The sequence below is a fragment of the Curcuma longa genome, chromosome 16 (genome assembly GCF_044706935.1).
Source record: "Curcuma longa cultivar G26 ecotype Majalengka, Jawa Barat chromosome 16, ITB_CL_G26_1.1, whole genome shotgun sequence".
NCBI classification, from domain to species: Eukaryota; Viridiplantae; Streptophyta; class Magnoliopsida; order Zingiberales; family Zingiberaceae; genus Curcuma; species Curcuma longa.
In genome coordinates, this window is record NC_133876.1 from 3,013,465 (window position 1) to 3,035,134 (window position 21,670).

At 40.1% G+C, this 21,670-nt stretch overlaps 1 protein-coding gene across 1 annotated transcript; it reads left to right on the plus strand.

Annotated features, from left to right (window-relative positions):
• The first annotated feature begins 1,867 nt into the window (after positions 1-1,867).
• Positions 1,868-17,912, plus strand: LOC141848028 (U-box domain-containing protein 33). Its single transcript, XM_074736141.1, has 4 exons — positions 1,868-2,367; positions 17,198-17,316; positions 17,406-17,521; positions 17,606-17,912. Exons 1-4 carry the CDS (start codon positions 2,097-2,099, stop codon positions 17,847-17,849), a joined length of 750 nt encoding a protein of 249 aa, XP_074592242.1. The 5' UTR covers positions 1,868-2,096; the 3' UTR covers positions 17,850-17,912.
• The last annotated feature ends 3,758 nt before the right edge of the window (positions 17,913-21,670 follow it).

The window sequence follows — 21,670 nt, forward strand, 5'->3', positions numbered from 1 at the left end:
TTGCATTTGATATAACCATTTTTCTTGTAATTTGATAGTTTCTTCTAGCAATCTATAACTTTATATCCTAGTCTATGTCAATAGTTGTACCTAATATAATCATATCCTTCACCTCTTTGATAAATACCATCTCCTCTTCCTTCCTGTTGAAAATTGAAATTTTGCTTTTCATTGTTGTCACTTTGATGGTAATTATTGTGTTGATTTTTTCTTCCTCTTATACAAAAGCTTGAATCACCACATCCTCAAACATTGTTGCCCTTATTGCAATTGGATGAACCATGACCTCCATTAGAAACTTAGGATTTGAGAGTCTTGGTCAGGTTGTTGTGATATGGGGGAAATAATAAAACTACTTGCAAATCTTTTGAAATCATACTCTTGAGATCTCTTGTTTGTTATATAACAACAATAAAAACTAAAATATTTTTATGAAAGAGAAGGAAGAACCTTTTCAACAATCCTAATATCCTCTAAAGTTTCACCATTTAGAGCAATTTGATTTACTACATAATTAACTTCTATAAAATACTCTGCAACCCTATCATTTTTTTCATTTTCAGACTTTGATAAAAAAAAATCTAAAGTTGAACATTTCTATCTTGTTTATCACTTTTATAAAACTTTTGCAGAATTTTCCAAGCCAAACCTATATATTGATGTTTTTTCTTTGGTAATTTTCTCATACACCACATTTTTTTTCCATTCCCACTTATGAGACTATTTTAATTAAGAGCATATGAACCTTTCTCTAACAAAATTTCTTTTTCAGTGTCAATTAATTTTTTTGATAATTCAGATATTCACTCATTTTTTTAATAATTTAGATAATTAAGTTTTACGATCCGACTAATCAATAAACTCAATACTTCTTTATTTTCAAGTACAATAAACTCTTTTATTGATAAGTCAAATGCTTTTAGTTAAACTTCAAATTTGCTATCCAATAATAATGGAATCTCGTGTAGAAATTGAACCGTAATATTTCTAATTGTTATTTTTAAAAATTTGGCTACAATACCAATTGAAAGTTAAAGATATGATATTTTAAAATTTGTAAGAAAAACATAATCAAAGAAATTTTTTAAATATTAACTCTAAGAATTAGATATCCAAACCGGCGAGTGACGCGTCGATCGGGTCCGGTCCGGCGATCGGAGATGGCCGGACGGTGATGAAATCGCGGCGGCAGTGGTTGTGGGTGGGAGAGCGGCAGATTCCGGTCGAATTCGCCGCCGTCCGGCCACCGGCGACCGCTGGACTAACGCCGGTCAATGCGCCGGCGAGTGGCGTGTCGATCAGGCCTGGTCCGGTGGCCGGACGGCAAAACGGGAGTAGCGGCAGTGGATCAAAAGAAAATCTTTTATTTCCTTCTAAACTTTTCGACGAAAACACTTTAGTTAGGTTACAGTTCGAAACCCTAAACTTTTATTTACACAGGCCTCCACTGGGCCATCTTTGCAACGGAATGGGCATGAAGGTCGGTTACACCGCAACCTTCTTCCTTGGGCTCCTTGTTCAGTAGCTTCGTTTAGATTACAATGGCCTAACAATGAAATAGGGAATGGAAGAGTCAGTCAACAAATCATTAATTGCTCATATAGAAATTGCCAACCCACAATTTTGATACGTCAATTATTAATAAATGTGTACATGTGAAACAAAGCCTATTGTTTTTTCTTAATATGCAAATATTATATATGGTCTTCATGGTATCTTTGGAATATACGTAGGCATCTGCTGAATAAAGTATGAGAAAATTAATAAGATTTCTTGTCATTGCAGTAGTTGCAGAGGAGGAACGACAGGATTGAAATAAAGGCAGAATGCGATCCTCATCTTTGACATATGGCAGGAGACAAAGCTATCCATTGCAGTAAATGAGCCATGATTTCTTGCCTCTCTTTTATGGATTTGTTCAGTTGGAAAATCTCGACCCCATCGTTTGGCCAATTGGGCGGAGTGCCAGCGACTTTATATCTTTGAAAGATCGAGTTTGACCTCGCCGAACAGAAAGAAAACATGCATATATAGAATCAACGGTAGAGGAATCACTAGTCAACTGTCCAGCAGTCGAGGACTCGTCGACGGCGGCGATGGGGTCGCGGAGCCCCGACGGAGGCGGATGGGGGGAGATCGAGGTGGTGGAGGATGACAACGGAGGCGGCGGCGGCGGCGGCGTTCTTCCTGTGATTCCTACTTCCAGAAGCAACGGCGTGGAGGAGGAGGAGGAGGTGTACGTGGCGGTGGGGGAGGGGAGCTCGAGCATGGACGCGCTTACGTGGGCGCTGAAGCACGTCGCCCGGCCTTCCGGCATCGTCTACCTCGTGCATGTCTTCCCGGCCGTCCATCACGTTCCCACTCCATGTAAGCCCTTCCGACACCTCTGTTTCCTTATACAGTTTAATGCCTCAACTGGAATTATTGATCTGCAAGACTCCATTTCTCTAGGATTTTACTTTATTTCTTGAATCCAAACTGTTTAGATTGTATCGTAGAGAGCAGATTGCAGTTATCTGTATACTGCCTCTGCACCACCCAGAGAGCCATTGAATGGTGATAAGGAAAACAGAGAGCATTCGTTCAGTTATCCTTTTTGTGATCGGACGGGCGAATTAATCTGTATCCTTAAACAATTTTGACAATTCTTTGTGCGACAAGATCAAATCACAGCTAGATTTCTTGTGAAGCCTTTCATCCGAGATTTGTCTGACCATTCTTGTCGACGAATTCATAATGGTTACAAATGGTAGTGACAAATCTATCCTATTCATTGCATAGTTTAAGACATGGAAAGTGGACTATGCATCGAAGGAGGTAGATAAATCCAATCGAGTAGGAATTGTAGGTCGCACAAACAAGATGGATGAGAGAAACTAAGTAGGTTAAATTAATGAACAGATGTAGTAGACAAGCTAAATGAACTAAATAGGTAGGGTTGAGTTATAAAGGCCAAAGGTGTTGGACAATTCAAAGTAGTCTAATGGATGGATTGGATTAGTTGAACGTGAGTCGAGCAAAATATGTGGAGTAGGTTAACTACATGTGCAAAATAAAAAAAAATTAGGTTTTCTTGGGTATGATGTAGTGGTAAGATGCTCAACAAATCAATTAACTAAGTATTCACGGTTCGAATTTCAACTACAACGCACTGTCGGACATTTTCCTCTAATGAGATAAAAAATCTGAGATGCTGACTACTGGACGAGGAGTCATTTGCGCTTCCAAATTTGCCTAGTGTGTTAAGACGGCAGTTTGAGCTAGATGACTATGTGGCTCTTGCTAGCCAAAAGTATATTGACATGTTATGAAAATTAAACACATAGAGGATCGATGTGCTCCTGCTTGAGATCGCCACGAGATGAATCATCGGATAACTAGCTTCTAGGATGACAGAGTCACTAAGGACCCAAGAACAACGGGACCAACTAGAGAGTCTGTGAAGTATAAGAGGGAAAATGAGTTAGAATGGAGTTCAGGGGTACCCTGGCTTAGCTACTTCGACGTCCAAATTAGATCACTGGTCGGAGGAGGTTAAGAAGAAGAACAGTAGATGAGACTAGGGAGAAAGTGAAGATAAATATTTTTCCATACATTCCTTTTCAAGAGGGAACTCCTTTTACAAGGTGTATCAAGGGCAGGGCATCATGTTCGCAATGGAGAAAATATCTCATCCTCTATATCTCATACTGTAAAAGGTTATACTGCATTAATCACAAATTATGGTACAATGTCGTTTTGTGTATCATGTGACCCACACATGCTATGCTAGCCCACGTGTTACTCATGTTCTTATTGGGTATCAGAGGGTTTGACCTACTGAGGTGATGGGTGTTGGGTTGAGGGAGCCGAATTACTTAGGAGTCGGGCATCAAGGAGGACTGATGAATCGAGTTAGTCAGCCTTCATGAGGAAGACCAGTGAGTCAGTCAATCGGTCTTCATGAGGAAGACCGATGAGTCGACCTTCACTAGGAAGACGGGTTAGTCGGCCTTCATGAGGAAGATCGATGAGTCAGCCTTGAACGGGAAGACGGGTCAATCGGCCTTCACGGAGAAGAAGGGTCAATCGATCTTCATAAGGAAGACCAGTGAGTCAAGTGGTTATGTCCATCTCTTCAATCCGATGTGTCCCTTTCCAGTGGAACAAGATCTAACTTTCTTATCTGGGTGAGGATGCCTATAATATAAGTCTTCCTTATAAGTCTAGTCAAAGAAGACGTGAGTCGAACTAACTAGACCGATAATATGACACGACTACGGGTTAAAAAAGTCATAGATAGGGTGGCAAAACCCACTTCTACTAAGGCCATGTTTAATATTAAAGGCCCATAGGCGCATTCAAGCCAAGAGGCGTGATCCATCCTGAGATGGGTCATTTCCAAGGTCCATTAGTGGCAGTGACATGCCCGTATAGGGCAATCGAGGCGGAAATAGGATCAAGCGATCTGCGAGTCCCTAGTATACGTCGATGAGGTCTACCATCACTTGGGAGGTTAGGAGCGAGATTAGAAATGTTTTCGGCATGTCGGGATACCATAGGATCCAGGTACTGACACCCGACTAGTGACCCCATAAACCACCTCTAGGCTTCACTACTTTTTTTTATGGTCAACTAGCCGGTGATCTTAGCTTCCCTGTCCATTTACTTTCATATCCCCCTCCAATAGTTAGCACCTAATTCCTTCCGATTGCTATGTGGAGTAGCTATAGTATTCTGAGTATATCAGATCCCTTTGTGTCCCATCATCTTCCACTATTTTTCTACCCAAAGCAGATGGAGTAGGGAGTCTTTTATTTTATGGCAAGGTCGGGTTGTCATTTTCTGGACAAGTAGCCTAGTTTCCCATAAGAGTTGGAAGCCTCGATTCTTTTTCGTACAAACCTACGAACACCTACCCCATTGACCTACCCGATTGGGTTTGTGGCAGAAGCTGAGCGACCTACGCTTCAACGTGACAAAGTTGGTCGCCAAGGAATATCTACTCTACCATAGCCGCTTGAGTCCGATCGATGCAGACTTTCCTCAACCACTTGGTAAGCTATTCTCATCACTTTACGTTTGTGATTACTAATTGAGCATTGATGTAATGGTGCAGCGGATATACTGATGGACGCTTCCATCAACAAACATCTAAAATGGAGTTGGGACACATTTGAAGCCCCAGTGACCATAGAAGCGTATGAGGACATTCCCGAAGAGACCAAGAATCCGTGTGGGACACCTTTAGTAGTGGCCCTCCTTTCATCAGCTAAAGGTCCAAGTATCGAGGAAGGACTGGGTGAAGCTGCTCAGGTGACCGAGGTGGCACCAGAAGTACCCCCAACCTCGAGAACCAAAAAGAGGGGCCATCAACCTCTCTCTAGCCACTTAGGAAAGGTGACCTTCTTCAGCTCCTAACTCGATGTTGAGCGAGCCAACAGTTCTAGTCTACACTGCACTGAAAATCCAAGGATGAGCATTCCCAGTCAAGAAAGCACTCCAAAGAGAAGAGAGGTCTACACCTGAGGCCTATATTTGAGGTCATCGAGCTAGCCCCTCTTGAGCTGACCCTTCCTGAACCTAGGGCCACCGCTCCTTCAGACTCAGGTCTACTGACTTCCCCTATAGAATCTGAACCGAGCATGAGGAATAGACAAATAGAGAGATCCAACTTGTTGGCATGCATCAAGGCAATGACTAGCTCAGAGGCATTCAAGAATATGGACCTATTGGAGATAAGTCATTGGACCAACCACTCCATGTTGAAGATATGTCATCTGAGATAATTTATACTAGTTAAGTTATAGGCTAAGTTAACAGATTGATATTGCAGATGTAGTCAGAGCACCTGGAGATTCACAATCGACTGTCTCACCTACTCAAGCATTTCTAAGCAATGCAAGGCAGAGTGACTGAACTGGAGGCTAAGGTGTCACAACCTAACCAAGAGGTGGAAATGGCCACGACTAAGGTAATTCGCTATTAGCAAGAGGCGCAGCTGCAGGGAGCAATATTCGAGCAACAAAGGGAGGAGCTTGACACGGCTAGGGCAAGAATGGCTACCATAGAGCGGGAGCTAGAGAGGGCTATGGCTAAGGAGCAAGAAGTGTTGTAGACCCGAGTGACTCCCTTAGAACAAGAGCGGGAAAGGCTTGTGGCCCGGGCAGCTTTACTAGGGATAGAGTTGAACAACCTAAGGGGACAACTTGCTGAGCGAGAGGCCCAACTGCACAAATCGAACGAAGGCGTAGACACTTTTAAGCAACAACCTATAGAAGCCATAGAAAGCCAAGGGAGATTAGAGACAAAGATGGAACTTGCCCAAGCTAAAGGAGAGACCTATAGAAAAGGCGAAGAAGAGGGCTGGACTAGTTGGAAGAAGGAGTGATTGGAGTCTGAAGAGTTTATAGATATGCTGGGGGCTAAAACAACAAAGATGTTTTTAGTACGACTTTGAAGGCTCTCTACGACATGTTCATAAGGCTGGGTTGCTACCCCCGAACACCCCCTTGGGGTTTCTAATATAGCCAAGGTGTTGGCTGACTTACCTGATTCAACGAAGACCGACCAGTGATGACACTATAACCTTTTGTCCTAGACTATTTGTAATGCTCCTTGGGGGCCATTTTGATTAATAAAATATCTTTGTCTAACTTTGAGTCCTTTAATATATTTCTTTCTGGATTCCCCAAAGGGGTCATTGCCAATGAAAGTCATTGGTTCGAAACTAGAGGGATAAAGAAACTTAATTCAAGACTATGTCGAAGTTGGAAGAGATTGGACCATAAAAGGGCAATTGTTAATGGACACCGCTGGTCCAAGACCAGAGGTAAAGAGTGTAGGATCAAGGTGGGCGCTAGAGGGAGGGTGAATAACGCGTTTGTTGCTTTTTCACAAGTTAAAAAAAACTTTATTAAAAACCAAAGTAAAGTAATTACAGCAGAAAATAAACGGTGATAAATTTATTTTATTTGGTTCACAACCACTGAATGCTACTTCAAGGCCCACGATCCTTGACCGTTTATTACGGACAATCCACTAATAAACTCTCCTCTTCGAGAGAGAGTTTTCACTTTTGTAGAATTTAAGGACCAGTAAACTTTTACCATCCTATAAAATTAAGTACAAAATTAAGCGAAATTAATTACTGACAAATAGAATAGAAGATGTGTGTAGGTGTCGGTGCAGCTTCTTCGGGTTACAATGTTCTCGGATGATCGTGCGCAGAACGGCCATCGTTGTAGTGTTAATGAGTATGTTAGGGTTTCCCCTCACAACTGCTTATAGTCTGACTCGGGCGTCTGAAACTCCTTTCGAGCGCCTCTATATCATTCCGTCAATTCTCTATTGACGCTGTAGGCATCCTTTCGAGTGCTTGGATGCTGACGTGGAAATTGTCGGATCAACTTTAACTCCGTCGTGCCTTATCCATATCTAGGTGCTTGGAGCACCTAAAGGATGAGGTGTCTCGACCACTTTGAGCTCGCCACTTCATCCGCCTCGATGGTTTGATCAACTGACGTCCAGGCGCCTGGATCCCTTCCAGGCTCCGATTGCCCAGAATCCAAATAGGGGCGCCCAAAATTCAAAGTTTTGATCTCTCATTTTCTGCATCACAGAATTTGTCCAGAACATATAAAATAGGAAATGGATAGTTTATCAACTATCTGTTCTTGACTTTTAAGTTTCTAGTGAAACCCTAGGTCAGATCGATGCCTATTATTCCATTCTAGGGAATGCATCCTCGACCACTCCTATTAGGAGAATTTACCTTTACCAATCTGATCCTCCAGACCTGGTTGAACTTTTTCTCAGCATCTGACCCTCAACCTCCAGGACTTCCACCGCTAGACGTCTAGTCCTCCAGACCCGCCTAAACTTCCTGTCTGGTACTTTGATCTGCCAAGTCTTCCTACCTAGTCCTCCTGACCAGGACTTTCTTGCACAGTTCACTAGACTAGGACTTGCCTATATCCAATCCTCCAGACTAGAGCTTCCTTTGCCTAGCCGCAACTAGGACTTTCCTGTGCTACCTGCATACTCAGTTCAACTCATTAGTAAACTTTACAAACTTAACTTGAATCCTTTTCCATTATCAAAATCATAGTTCGATTATTTGGTGCTCCCTGTACAAACAAGACCCTAAAAAGGATAATTAGTGATGAACGTCACTGGTCCGAGACCAAGGGAATAGAAAAAAACTCGATCTGTGACTATATCCAAGTTGGGAGAGATTGGAACCTGAAAAGGGTAATTGCTAATGGACAATGTTGGTCCGAGACCAGGGAGATAAAAAAACTCAATCCATGACTATGTCCAAGTCTGAAAAGATTGGACTTTAAAAAGGACAATTCTGATGGGCACGCTAGTCCGAGACTAGGAGAATAGAGAAACTCAATTTGCGACTATGTCCAAGTCGAGAGAGATTGGACTTTGAGAAGGACAATTACAGATGGATGCTGCTGATTCGAGATCAGGAGAATAGAGAAACTCGATTCGCGACTATGTCCGAGTCAGAAGAGATTAGACCTTGAAAAGGACAATTATCGATGAAAGTCACTAGTTCAAGACCAAGGAAATAGAGAAACTCGATCCATGACTATGTCTGAGTCAGGAGATATTGGAATCCTAAAAAGGATAATTGCCGATAGACGCCGCTGGTCTAAAATCAAGGGAATATAGAAACTCGATCCATGACTATGTCTGAGTTGGGAGAGATTGGATCCTGAAAATGATAATTGTCGATAGACGTCGTTGATCCGAAGATCAGGGAAATAGAGAAACTTGATCTGTGGCTATGTCCGAATCGAGATGCCTAGTAATGGACTGATGTTTCTGGTAGTGAACACAAGTGACGACCATGTAGGCCATATCAGTCTGTAAGGTGGGCCAAAAATATCTAGTTAACAAGACTGTCTGAGCTAGTGTCCAGCCCTCAATGTGATTCTCACAGTAGCCTTGGTGAATCGCCTGCATAACATAATCAACATTATCAGGGCCAAGTATTTGAGCAGGGGTCGCGAAAAAGCACATCAGTATAAGCTATTTTAGATCAACGTGAATTGAGTAGCTCTTCTTTTGAGGAGACATGCTTGCATTGGATTAAGGGGTATATCTCCTCTTTGCAGAAAGGACACGACCGTCAATCCCTTACTCTTCTTGATTCGGGGGTTGATGAATTTGAGCAATCAAGAGGACTTGAGCTACTGGGTCATCTCTAAGTATCCGGTGAACTCACCATCTTGACTAATTTGTCTGCCTTGTCGGTGCGGGGGATCTTCTGCAGATTAACTTGTTGAAAACCAGCTCTTACTCTTCTGAAGGCCTCTGCGTATCGCTTCAGGCAATCATTCTTGATCTCAAAACTTCCTTCTATCTATTGGGCCACCAATTAGGAATCTAAATATATAACAACTTGAGAAGCTCTGACTTGTTTAGCAACTTGGAGATCAACAAACAAGGTTTCATATTTAGCTTCATTATTAGAGACTTAAAAATTTAGCTGAATGGGTAACTGGAGCACATCCTCTCAGAGTGATATCAATAGGACCTTAACACCGTGCCTTGCTTGGATGCTGATCCATCCATAAAGAATCTCCATATGCCCTTAGGTTCTTGCCCGTGGATTTCAAACAAGAAATCTGCAAGGGATTGGGCTTTGATGGTTGTGTTGGGTTGATATTGAATATCATTTTCGTTCAGCTTCATGGTCCACTTGATCAATCCATCTGAGGCCTCTGGATTGGCCAGTACTCGTCCTAGGGTGCTGTTAGTAAGAATTGTAACTGGATGAGACAGGAAGTAGGGTCTTAATCGGCGAGTCATTAAGACCAACCCCAGGCTAACTTCTTTAAGCCTGTATATCTGCTTTCAATGTCCTTCAACAAATAACTTGAAAAATAAATTGGATGTTGTATATGACCTTCTTGTCTAATAAGAGTGGATTTGACAACCCGCTCGATCGTAGATAAGTACACCCATAGTCGTTCCCCAAGCAATGGCTTAGGAAGGAGAGGTAAATGCAGTAGATAATCTTTGAGATCCGTGAAAGCTTTATCACAATTTTCATTCCATTCAAATCGCTCGGCCTTGCAGCGTACTTTAAAGAAGGGCACACTTCTATTTGTCGACCGAGAGATTAACCAGGAGAGGACAGTAATGTAACCCACGAGCCTTTGAGCTTCTCGGAATTGCAAGGAGGAGTCATGTTCATGAGAGCTTGAATCTTTTCTAGATTGGCTTTGACTCTCCACGCCATCACCATGTGTTTCCTCCACATCAAGGATCAGGCTCTCAGCTTGGACAGTCTTGATCAGAATATCATCACATATATTTTAATATTCCATCCGATTTGGTGTCAAAACACTCGATCCATCAAGTATTGATAAGTGGTCTCTACATTCTTCAAACTGAATGACATAACATTATAGCAAAAAGTTTCATCTAAAGTGACAAAACTAATCTTTTCTTGAACTTCAGCAGCTAAAGAGATTTGATGTTAGTCTTGTTATGCATCCAATATGCAAATAAACTCGCACCCAACCGTTGAATGCACCAACTGGTCGATGCGAGGAAAGGAGTAACAATCCTTCAGGCAAACTTTGTTGAGGTCCCTAAAGTCTACACAGATTCTCCACTTGTTCTCCGGCTTAGGTACTAGCACCACGTTGGATAGCCAAGTTGGGAATTGAACCTCCTGAATGTGTCTAACTAAGTGAAGACATCAAGATGACGAGAGAGGAATACACACAATCCTTGTTTGATTTTAGGAGGTAGATCCATAGCCACTTGAGTAGTTGACTCTGCCCATTCGGGATGGATCTATATCTGCTCTTGTCCCTCCCCCATTCGGGAGATAGGTATATCTTGCACTACTTGTATTTCACCGCATTGGGTTCTCTGACTTTTTCGTATATCCATTTAGATCATTTCCACATAACATTTCTTGACTGTCACTTGATCTCTTTAGACCTCTGCAACTTGATCTCCTATGGGAAATTTTACCTTTAGGTGAAATGTAAATACCACGGCTTGGAATGCGCTCAAGGTAGGCCTTCCCAAGATAACATTATAGCGGAAGGTGCCTTGACGACTGTAAAGAAGGTGCAACGAGTCTACCGTAGGGGCTCCTCTCCTAGAGATATCGTCAGGATGACTTGGTCAAGCAATTGTTCTTCATGTCTAGTAAACTCGAATAAGGAGGTAGTTATGGGTCGCAACTCAGTTTCATCTATCTAGATTTGGTCGAATGCCCTTTTGAAGATGATATTCATAGAGCTACCTATATCATTGAAAACCCTAGCAACATTATAGTTAGCTATGTGGCATGAATTACCAAAGCATCCTCATGAGGGGCTTTCACCCCTCTCAAGTTCTGAGGCTCAAAGTTTATCATGAGGTTCTTCTCTTTGCCCCTGACTAGTACTGACACTGTAATTATCAAGTCATCGACCATTAGCTTTTCGGGCTCAATTAGAATCTCCCCCCATTGAGCCTTTCAAGATCATATGTATATCACCCAAGAGAGCATTATCTTTGTTGTCATCTCGATTGGCCTCTCGATTAGATCGAACTGGCTCTTGGGACCTTCTAGGTGTGGCGTGAGCAGGCTGAGCTGATTGTTTAGGAGAACGCTCTCGCTTATCAGCTCGAGTAGGAGAGTGACAGAATTGGCCCAAGGGTGAATGCCCACTTGGGGGCCGACAAGGTTGAGAAGGAGAACTAATTCTATTCATGGAGTGCTAATCGACGGCTCGATGAAGCTCCTTAGCATACTGATAGCATTCTTGCGTGGAATGGCTCTTCGATTGATGACAGAAATAAAAATGAGGAAGCCATCGACTCAACTCTGGAGGTAAAACCAAGGTAACGTCCACAATCTATATGACCTTTCTGTCGGTTCAAGCTAGTGTCTGATGGTGACTTGCGTCTATCCCCGTAGAAGTTGTGGTAATGCCCTAAGCTCTGATTGGGTGATAGCGGGAGCGGTTTAGGCTGGCATCTGATGGTGACATGAGTCTATATCCTTCCTCCTGGCTAGCTGAGTTTTCTCCACATTGACATATTTAACAGCTCGATTCAATAATGTATCAAAATTCATTGGGAGTTTCTTTACTAAGGACTGAAAGAAATCCCTTCTACTAACCCTTAAGAGAAAGCACTTACTAGCACCTCTGAAGTAGCAGAAGGGATGTCTTGGGCGATTTGGTTGTACCAATGCAAATACTCCTTTAAGGTTTCTCAAAGTTTTTATTTCAGGGTGAATAAGTCCATAGGGGTTTTATGGTATATTTTATTGATTGTGAAATGATGTAAGAAGGAGACCTTAAAATCAGCAAAAGATTGGATGGAAGCAATGGGGAGCCAACTAAACCATTGCTTCGCCGAGCCAGACAGTATCGTCAAGAAAATACGACACTTGATGTTGTTCGTATATTGATGCAACAAGGTCACATTTTCAAATCGACCTAAATGATCTTATGGGTATGTTGCTTTTGTGTAATCTTCAAGTTGTGGTGTTCGGAAATGATGGGGTAGCTCCTCCTCTAAGATATTCTAAGAGAAAGGGGTGACCGTTTAGTCATTCATCTCACCCATGAAAGGTCTTTTGCCCTTAAAAGGTCTTGAGGGGGCGTCTCTCCCGTTGAAGACTCAAGAGAAAGATCATGCTCCATAGCCATCCTAGCTAGAGTCATCATGGGAGCCCTAAGGCTTCCAATGATCGCTTTTACCTTTGACTTGGCATTTGAGGCACCTCGATCGACGTAGATGGTATTTTTAAAGGTGATGAATTCACCATGGGTTGATTTTGTGAAGCAGCCTGGACAGCAGCCACCACAATCTTATTGAACTCCTCGTGTGTCATAGTGATGGTGACTGGTCTTCTAGGGTCATCCATGTGAACGTCTCAGTTCAAGGTCTCAACTTAGTAGTTCCTACAAATAGTGCCAATTTGTTCCTGTCTGAGATCATCGTAAGATGAACAAGACAATTAACTTCTAGGATGACAGAGTCGTTGAGAACCCAGGAACAACGGGGCAGACTAGAGAGCCTGTGAAGCATAAGAGGGAAAGGGAGTTAGAAGGGAGGCTATGGGTGCCCTAGCTTAGCGACTTCGACGCCCAAATTAGATCACTGGTCGGACAAGGTGAAGAAGAAGAATAGTAGATGAGACTAGGAATAAAGTGAAGATAAATGTTTTTTCATACCTTCCTTTGTGAGAGGGAACTCCTTTTATCGGGTGTATAGGGGGGGGGCATCATTTTCGCGGTGGAGAAAATATCTCATCCTTTATGTCTCATACTATAAAAGGTCATACTACATTAATCACAGATCATGGTGCAATGTCATTCTATGTATTATGTAACTCACACGTGCTATGTCAACCTATGTGTTACTTATACTGTTATTGGGTGTCAGAGGGTTTGGCTTGCTGAGGCGATGAGCATGGGTTAAGAAATCTGAATTACCTAGGAGTCAGGCATCAAGGAAGACCAACGAGTCAGGTCAGTTGGCCTTCACGAGGAAGATCGATGAGTCGGGTCAGTCGACCTTCCTTAGGAAGATCGATGAGTCAACCTTCACCAGGAAGACGAGTTAGTCGACCTTCATGAGGAAGATCGATGAGTCGAGTTAGTTGGCCTTCATGAGAAAGACCAGTGAGTAAGCCTTCACTGGGAAGACAAGTCAGTCGGCCTTCACGAGGAAGATCGGTGAGTCGGGAGGTTATGTTCATTTCTTCAATCCGACATGTCCCTTCCCAGTGGAACAAGGTCTGACTTTCTTGTCCCGAGTGAGGATGCTCATAACAATCTGTTTGGCATTTTAGTCAACTAACATGGCTCTAGTTGACTCAAATCATTTTTAGTCGATTGGACTCTTTATTCAATCTATAGCATTGGTGTAGCAACTAGAAGGGGAGTTTGTAGTCATAATTTGGAATTAAACCGTCTTAAACTCAAGAGCAAGGTTAGTTCAATATTGGTTACACGTCAAAAATATAATATGCAACAATAGAAACAAAAAAAATGCTAACATGGCTTAGACTTGTAAGTAAAGTCACCCTTAGAATTCCACATTTTTTCTCCTTCTCAAAGACTGAGAAACCTCTCACAAAACTTCTTACAACAAAAACAAACAAATCAAGCTTGTGTAAATAAATCAACAATTACACAAACAATGAGAGCAATTTGAATATGGAACACTTTTTCTAACCTTTTTCTCAATCCTTTCCCCCATCCTCTTGTCCCTTTATAACCTTCAAGTTTCTTTCAAATAAACTTCCATTTTTTGTTTGCATAATTCTAGTAGACTCATCCTTTTTCTAGTTGACTAGTTTTGTGATTGCATAAGCTTTTGCCTAATAACAAATACTTTAATTGACTAAACTTGATTCCAATCTACTAAACTATTTGATCATGTAAGCCCAATAACAACTACTACCTTTCTCAATCAAGTTAATAGTCTTCTTATGACTTCTGTAGGGTTAGTTGACTACCCAATCCATTAAACTCACTTTAGTCAACTACCATAATAGACTCCCAAATAGAGAGCAACAAATCTGCATAAGGAAGGTCTTCAATTGTACCCAATTGACTTAGATGCCTTAGTTGATTGAAGTTATATTTAGTTGACTTCACTTCAAACAATACCCTTCTCTTTACAAGCAGAACTTTTTTAGTTGACTCTCTAGTTAGCTTATCATATCAATCGACTATTGGTATCAAATCCTAGTCTACTTGATCATTGACAATAACTAAACTATGGTTCAATCCTCACCTTAATTAGAGTTTCTCAGAACTCAAAACATAGGTTACTTGAAGACTCTCATAACTCACTTAGAGTTTACTTGTCAAGAGATCTCACCTTCAAGTCTATCTTGTCTAACATAATTTTTTTTTTATAAAAGGACTTCATATTTTTTAAAATAGTTCAAAAACGTAAAGTTTCAATACAATATTGTATCAAGTATTTTGAGTAAATGTCTCTGAAAATTTCAATTAATAAATAGGTATAACCCAAATTTTCAAAGAAACTTTTCATTTAATATTAAAAAGAGAATTTTTAATCATAATTATGTGAATTGTAAGTACATAGATTGTGTATAGCCTCCCCATGATTGGCCATTTTCATAATTTTTATATCTTGATGAGGTTTGGCTCAACTAGATGCATCATAATTAACAAAAAACTTTTGACCAAAACTTATCATCCTACCATTCACTTGGTTCATTGTGTCAATGCACAAATCAAATGGCTCTATGTTGGTAGTGAGATGAGATGGAATTTTTGTCCTATTAATGTTATCATACAAGTTTAAACAAGATGTAACCAATTAAGCAAGCAACACTTGTAAATAAGCTTAAATGATCAAATAGGATACAAGTTATGAATAAAAATTTAAGTAATATGTCAACCAATAAAATAAAATGTGAATTTAACCTAAAATTCTAAATATGTGTAAGTTCTAATTTTAAGGTTTGACATGCATTTTAAAAGTCATTTTGCTTTATGTATGATGTACCAACTATTAAAATTGAGTTAACCACTCTTCCAAACTTGTTGGCACATTCTAAACCCATTTATTGTGAAAATAATAAATTCTTTGGGATCAAAAACTTATTAATCTCAAACCGGTTAACTTATTAGTCTCAAACGGGTTTACGAGATATTCACTATAGATAATCTCTCAAATCTCTAGTCCTAGTCCTAAAGAGCTTATATGAATTTGCATTGTATTTAAACTAAACCCTATTATAAGAAGCTATATTGGCCTTAGATATTGGATTGTGACCCAAATTACTTTTGTCATAAACTTTACATTGTTGTCATAAGCTTTTGTCACACTTGGTATAACATAAGTTACTCCTTTGATTTAATCTAGGTTATCTTGTCATAAACTTAAAAGATAGATAACTACCTTCAAACAAGCTTTAATCTCTTATTGCATTATAATTAGGATTTAATTAATTTTAGATTTTATAAAAGTTCTAAACCTTTTAATAATTTCCAACTATTATTATTTGCCTAAAATTACTTTCCATTCAAAATTAATTTTAGATGATATTAACCCCTAAATAAATTTAAATTTAATGATAGTTAATATTCAATTTAATCCTCAAATTTATTTTATGTAAATTAACTTTATTTTTACAATTACACTCTCTATCAAAATGCCTTGCTTTGTTTACTAAGTATCTTGTCAATTTTGGCACAGTGCAACGGTTAAATATCATTTATGGATTCTTTAGAGCACCTACACACTTTACAAACTTCATAAGAAACACAACATTAGCCTAATTTAAACTTTTCAAACATTTCGTTGAACAAGTGGTTTGCAACAAATTAAATATGGCCATTAATTGAAAATATCAAGTAGGGTTATCGATCGCATACCGACAACAGATTCGATTCTCAGTTGAAGTATACATATTCTTTATTTAATGAAAAAATTATAGGAAGCAGCATGAAGTGCGATTACATGGGTGGATCGGACTACAATCTAACCAAGCAGCCATATTGCGGCCCGCGGTTCTAATACCGAAATGGAACATGACACTCTATAGTAATAGGTCGATCTTGGAGGTCAACCGAGCGCTGATCACATCTAGGCTTAGTTGCTTCGAATTGGAAACTTAGATTACCATATATATATATATATATATATATATATATATATATATATATATATATATATATATATATATATATATATATATATGATCTATATGATCCACTAGTTGGAATATCAAATAGATTCAACCATATAATGCATTCTCCATTTTGCTTAAAGTCATAAGTCTTATGTTGATTACACCCTTATCTATGCATGCCTAGCCACATATCCAATGACAACCCTTTTAAGGGACCAAACAACAAGTATCAAAGTATAAAGTACTCTTATAAAATGAATAGTAACTTCAAGTTTAAGGACCAATTATACTCGTCTACATATTAATACTATCATATAATCATTATCTTATTCTTAAGATTATCATTACGAGGGACCTTTTCACAATATTGTTGTATACTTTAGGGTTGTTTCACATTTCTCTTAATTTATCACTAAAGCAGTGATCTTATTAGCATTTTCTATTACAATCTTCCAATTAAACAAACTCAATGAGATAGTTAATCGAAGAGTAATCTCATTAATTAATTAAAGACTCCATATATTATACCAACTTCTGATGGTTGTCTTTCTATTGCAATTGCAGTAGGAATGCTACCAAGAGATCAAGTGAGCCAAGCACAAGTGAACAGTTACTTGGATCAAGAAAGAGTTAAACGACGAGACATGCTGCAAAAGTTTCTAGCCGAATGCCAAAAGTCCAGGGTAATTAAATATTTTGAGTGTAGTCGATCAAAGTTATTTAGGGAAAGATTGATAGCTAATTCCTGTCTTATTTGGATGTACATTATCAGATGAACTTTGACACTCATCTCATTGAGAGTGACCAAATTGTGAAGGCCGTTTCTGAACTCATTGAAGTTCTCCACATCAAAAGGTTGATTGTTGGGGTCAACAAATCCAACTTAAGGTGAAGTACAGAACTGTGAATCTCTGAGTCAAATGAAAGATTATAATCTGTTGTTGCATGCATTATCGATCTGTGTACGTGCAGGAAGCTGAAGAAAGCAAGCTGTAAAGCAGTACAGATACAGAAAAGTGCACCTCAGTACTGTGAGGTGAAGATCATATGCGAGGGAAGAGAAGTCAGAGATCCTGAGCAATCTACAGCAGTTTCCCCGGTTGCAGAATCCCTCAGCCATGATAAGAACACTGACGGAAAGAGAACTGATTGGGAGATAAGTGAAGCAAAGCAAGGTGCAGTTTCATGTAGTTGCTTTTCTATGAAGTTGTTGTAAGTTTGGACTGCCATGGAGAAAAACAATTTATTTTTTTGTGTTTGATCTTTTCATTTCATTATTCCTGCCACATTTTTATGTATGAAAAAGTTTAAATCCTTTGATAAGAACTTTTTTCTTTATAATTTAGATTAATCCTGAACATATACAGCTTCCTTCCTAATTAGTTTGTCTGTTAGATAAATTCAAAGCACAATACATTCAAAAATTAATCTCCACGATATTTGTTCTATTTGAGATTCAAATTCTTTGCATCTCTTATAGTTCTTATAAATGATTTACTATTGTACTACATTTGTGGGAGGGAGTCAACAAGAACTTTTGGATTTTCAATGAATAACTAGATTCTCTTTAAATTTAACTAAAAAAAAATCTTACCATTTATATAGAAGGAATACTAAATGTTAACTAATATTTTATTTTATTTTCTTTATAAAAATCAAGTTACATAAGGTGAACTTAAAGGGATAATCCAATCAATAAAATATTTTAGGATTTATAACGAGCCATTAAATAGGTTGAACTATCAGGATCATCATGATGGATGAATCTATATATATACTAGTGGAAATAGTACCAAGTTTTATTTTGTGAATTTCTTTATCCCCAAAAAATAATATCAATCAGACCTTCAGGGAAGCTACACAAAAACATTTGCTTGACCTGTACTTGTCTAGGTGGCCCATGTGCGTTACCTTGTGTGGCTGTGATAGATAGAATCCAAAGTCAAAACATGGACCCAAAGTCAACACGTTTGTTTTGTTTTGGAAAATCAACGTGGGTGAGAGGGAGAAATGAGAAGGCTATGCATATACATTAATAATGCATTTAATAATCTGATTTGATTTGATGTCTCTTATTTATGATGATGATTCTCAACACATCTTTTAATCTAGATTATATTAATTAACAGATAAATAAATTTCTAATTTATCTTATCAAACTGAGACGGATGTATGCCGAAGCTATCCCCTTTTTTTAATTATCTATATAAGTTTTGTTAAGTAATATATTTTTTTAATAAAATAAATAAATAAACGAATCGGATACGAAATAAAAGTGCTGAATTAAAATTGAATTGGAGTTGAACAAAATTCATCGGGTAGGCGCAAAGATAAAGAGTATATTGATCCAAATCGGGAGTAATTTGGATTTGATTCGATCAGATTATAGTCAAACCAAATTTATATTGATTTAAAACAAGTTAGAAAATTTTTTTTAAAAATTATTTCATACTCTCTTTTCTTTTTATTCTATTCTAGGTACGTAGCATCACTCTCACTGCCTCATGCATAAGCTTCCACATGCCGACTTCTCCTTCTTTCTCCTATTTTTTTTTCTTTTTAATCATAATTTAGTTGTTTTTCTTTTCTCCTTCTTGAATAGTAGCTCATTTTTCTTCTTTTTTTTTGATGAAAGTAAAAATATATATCATCAAGAAAATGACACAGGTATACAAGAGAAACCAATGATACTATTTCATGTCATGTCTGACGAACTGTCAAATCTGAATAAGTGTCATAGCTAATCATGTATGTGCTCTCATGTGTACCAACAATATCAATATGTCTCACTCACTATCTAACATGCAGGTATCCCTGCCCATGCAACCGTCATGTCTATGTCCACTGCCAATGTGGGAAGCCCCCGTCACTACGAAATCGATGTCGCAGCCTCGGTCAGCACCTCATCAACCGTCCTCCCCAGCAGCCAGCACAAGATCTCCAAGCAGTGCCTCTGCGCCCAACTGTAGCTCATCACCAGCCACCAGCATCAGATGCCAGTTCCATCGCCACCTCGACCAGCTATCAGTAGCTGCTGGTCTCCACCATCTCCAACAACACCTCCAAGCTCGCCCACCTCCAATCAAACTGCACACTTTTAGCAAGTGGCCAGCTGTCAATGGATTTGATGTGTCTTTATCGTAGCCGTTTCTACGGACTAGATGAGTCAAATCTGGTGGACTCATTCACCCTCAAAGGCTTTTTCGCAAAGCCTCATCCCTCAACGGATTTGATATGTCTTTACCGTAGCCGTTACTACGGACTATATGAGCCAATCCGGTGGACTTATTTACCCTCGTAGGCTTTTTGGTAAAGCCTCAGCCATCAACGGATTTGAAGCGTTTTTACCACGAGCCGTTTGCTATGGACTAAATGGATCATTCATGGTGGATCCATTCACCCAAAATAATTTTTTTTGGTACAATATAATGGTATGCATGTATGATGTCATGTATGTAATGTAATGCTCGAATAAGAAATAAATACATACGACAAGAATGCATGTATGAGTATGTCTATATGTATGCATGCTAACATGAATGGTGTATCTCTCTACCTCCATGTCTCTGTCGCTCATCCAAATGCAGGGTGAGGATAGAGAGAGGAGTATGTATACAAAATGTCCCCTCAATGCGAACGCTCTCTGACTCTACCCCTGTCTCAGCTCCCGATCTATGTAGACGTCCAAAGTCTGGTATATGTGCGTCTGTACTCTCTTGAATAGCGTCTCCTCATCCAGTCGTCTCCCATCATGTATCAAAGCATTCCTAGCTCTCCACAAGTGGTGTACTAGGGCTGCCATGGCCATGTGGCACGCGGAGGATGCAATAGAGGTCTTCCTCCATAGCCATCTGAAGGTACGCAGCATGCTTCGAAATGTAATCATCGCAGGTCGCATCTGCAGCCATGCACGTATCCGCCCCCACAGCCGACCGGTGATGTCACACTGAAAAAAAAAGATGGTCTAGAGTCTCCTCCATCTGACAGCAGAAAGCACACTGACGATCTGGTATGTACTGGCCCGTACTGGTAATCGCCCGCATGCCAGAAGCCACAGAGTGAAAGCATGACTTGATTGGATGGAAGAATGCCATATCGTCCATACCCATGGCTGCGGTGGTCGGGCGCCTCGAAAATGATCATATACTCGTGCTACCCCTCTAGGCTGCTGGAACCACCCTGATAGTAACTACTCTACTGCTACTGGACTACCCGCAGTCACAAGGATACTATCACGAATGTGTAGGATCTGCTTAATTAGCGGTGAATCGCTGTGCCTAGCTGTCCAACCCCATAGCTCAGTCTGCTGTAAATATGTATGATGGACGCACCGGATTCAGAGTGTGTCTTGCTTGTCTTGGAGTCGCCACAGAACCTTTGCCAATAAGGCTCGGTTCCAAGCACTCAAGTCCCTCAAGCCAAGACCACCCTCCCTCCTAGGTCGACACAACTCCGCCCATGCAATTGGCGGCCTCGGTGTGGTCCACATGAAGGATCTGCAAGTCCTGTAAATACGGTCCAGCACCCCACTAGGTATCGGCAGCATTGACATCCAGTAGCACTCCACCCTTTGAAGCACTGAAGCCACCAACTGTGCCTTCCCAGCGTAAGATAGTGTCTCCTTAGGTCAGGAAGTGACTCGCCTGCTCAAAGCATCCAATAGTGTAATATAATCTGAAATCCGCAGCTTTTGAGAGGCGATGGGGATCCCCAGGTATTTGAATGGCATCTCTCCCAGCTGGAAACTAGTGATCTGTAAAAGTCGATGTCTCATAGTCTCATCAATCCCTGCCATGTAGATACTCGATTTGGCCAGATTGGCCATAAGTCGAGCCATCTGGGCAAATCTCTATAGACAACCAACTAATTGAGTGACCGACGAAATGTTCCCTCAAGAGAATAGCAATAGATCATCTGCGTACATCAGGTGGGCTATCTGCAAGCTCGCACACATGGGATGGAAGTGAAAATCCGATCTCGTTGTACAGCGTGCTAATGAACGGGATAAGTATTCCATGTACAACCCAAACAGATATG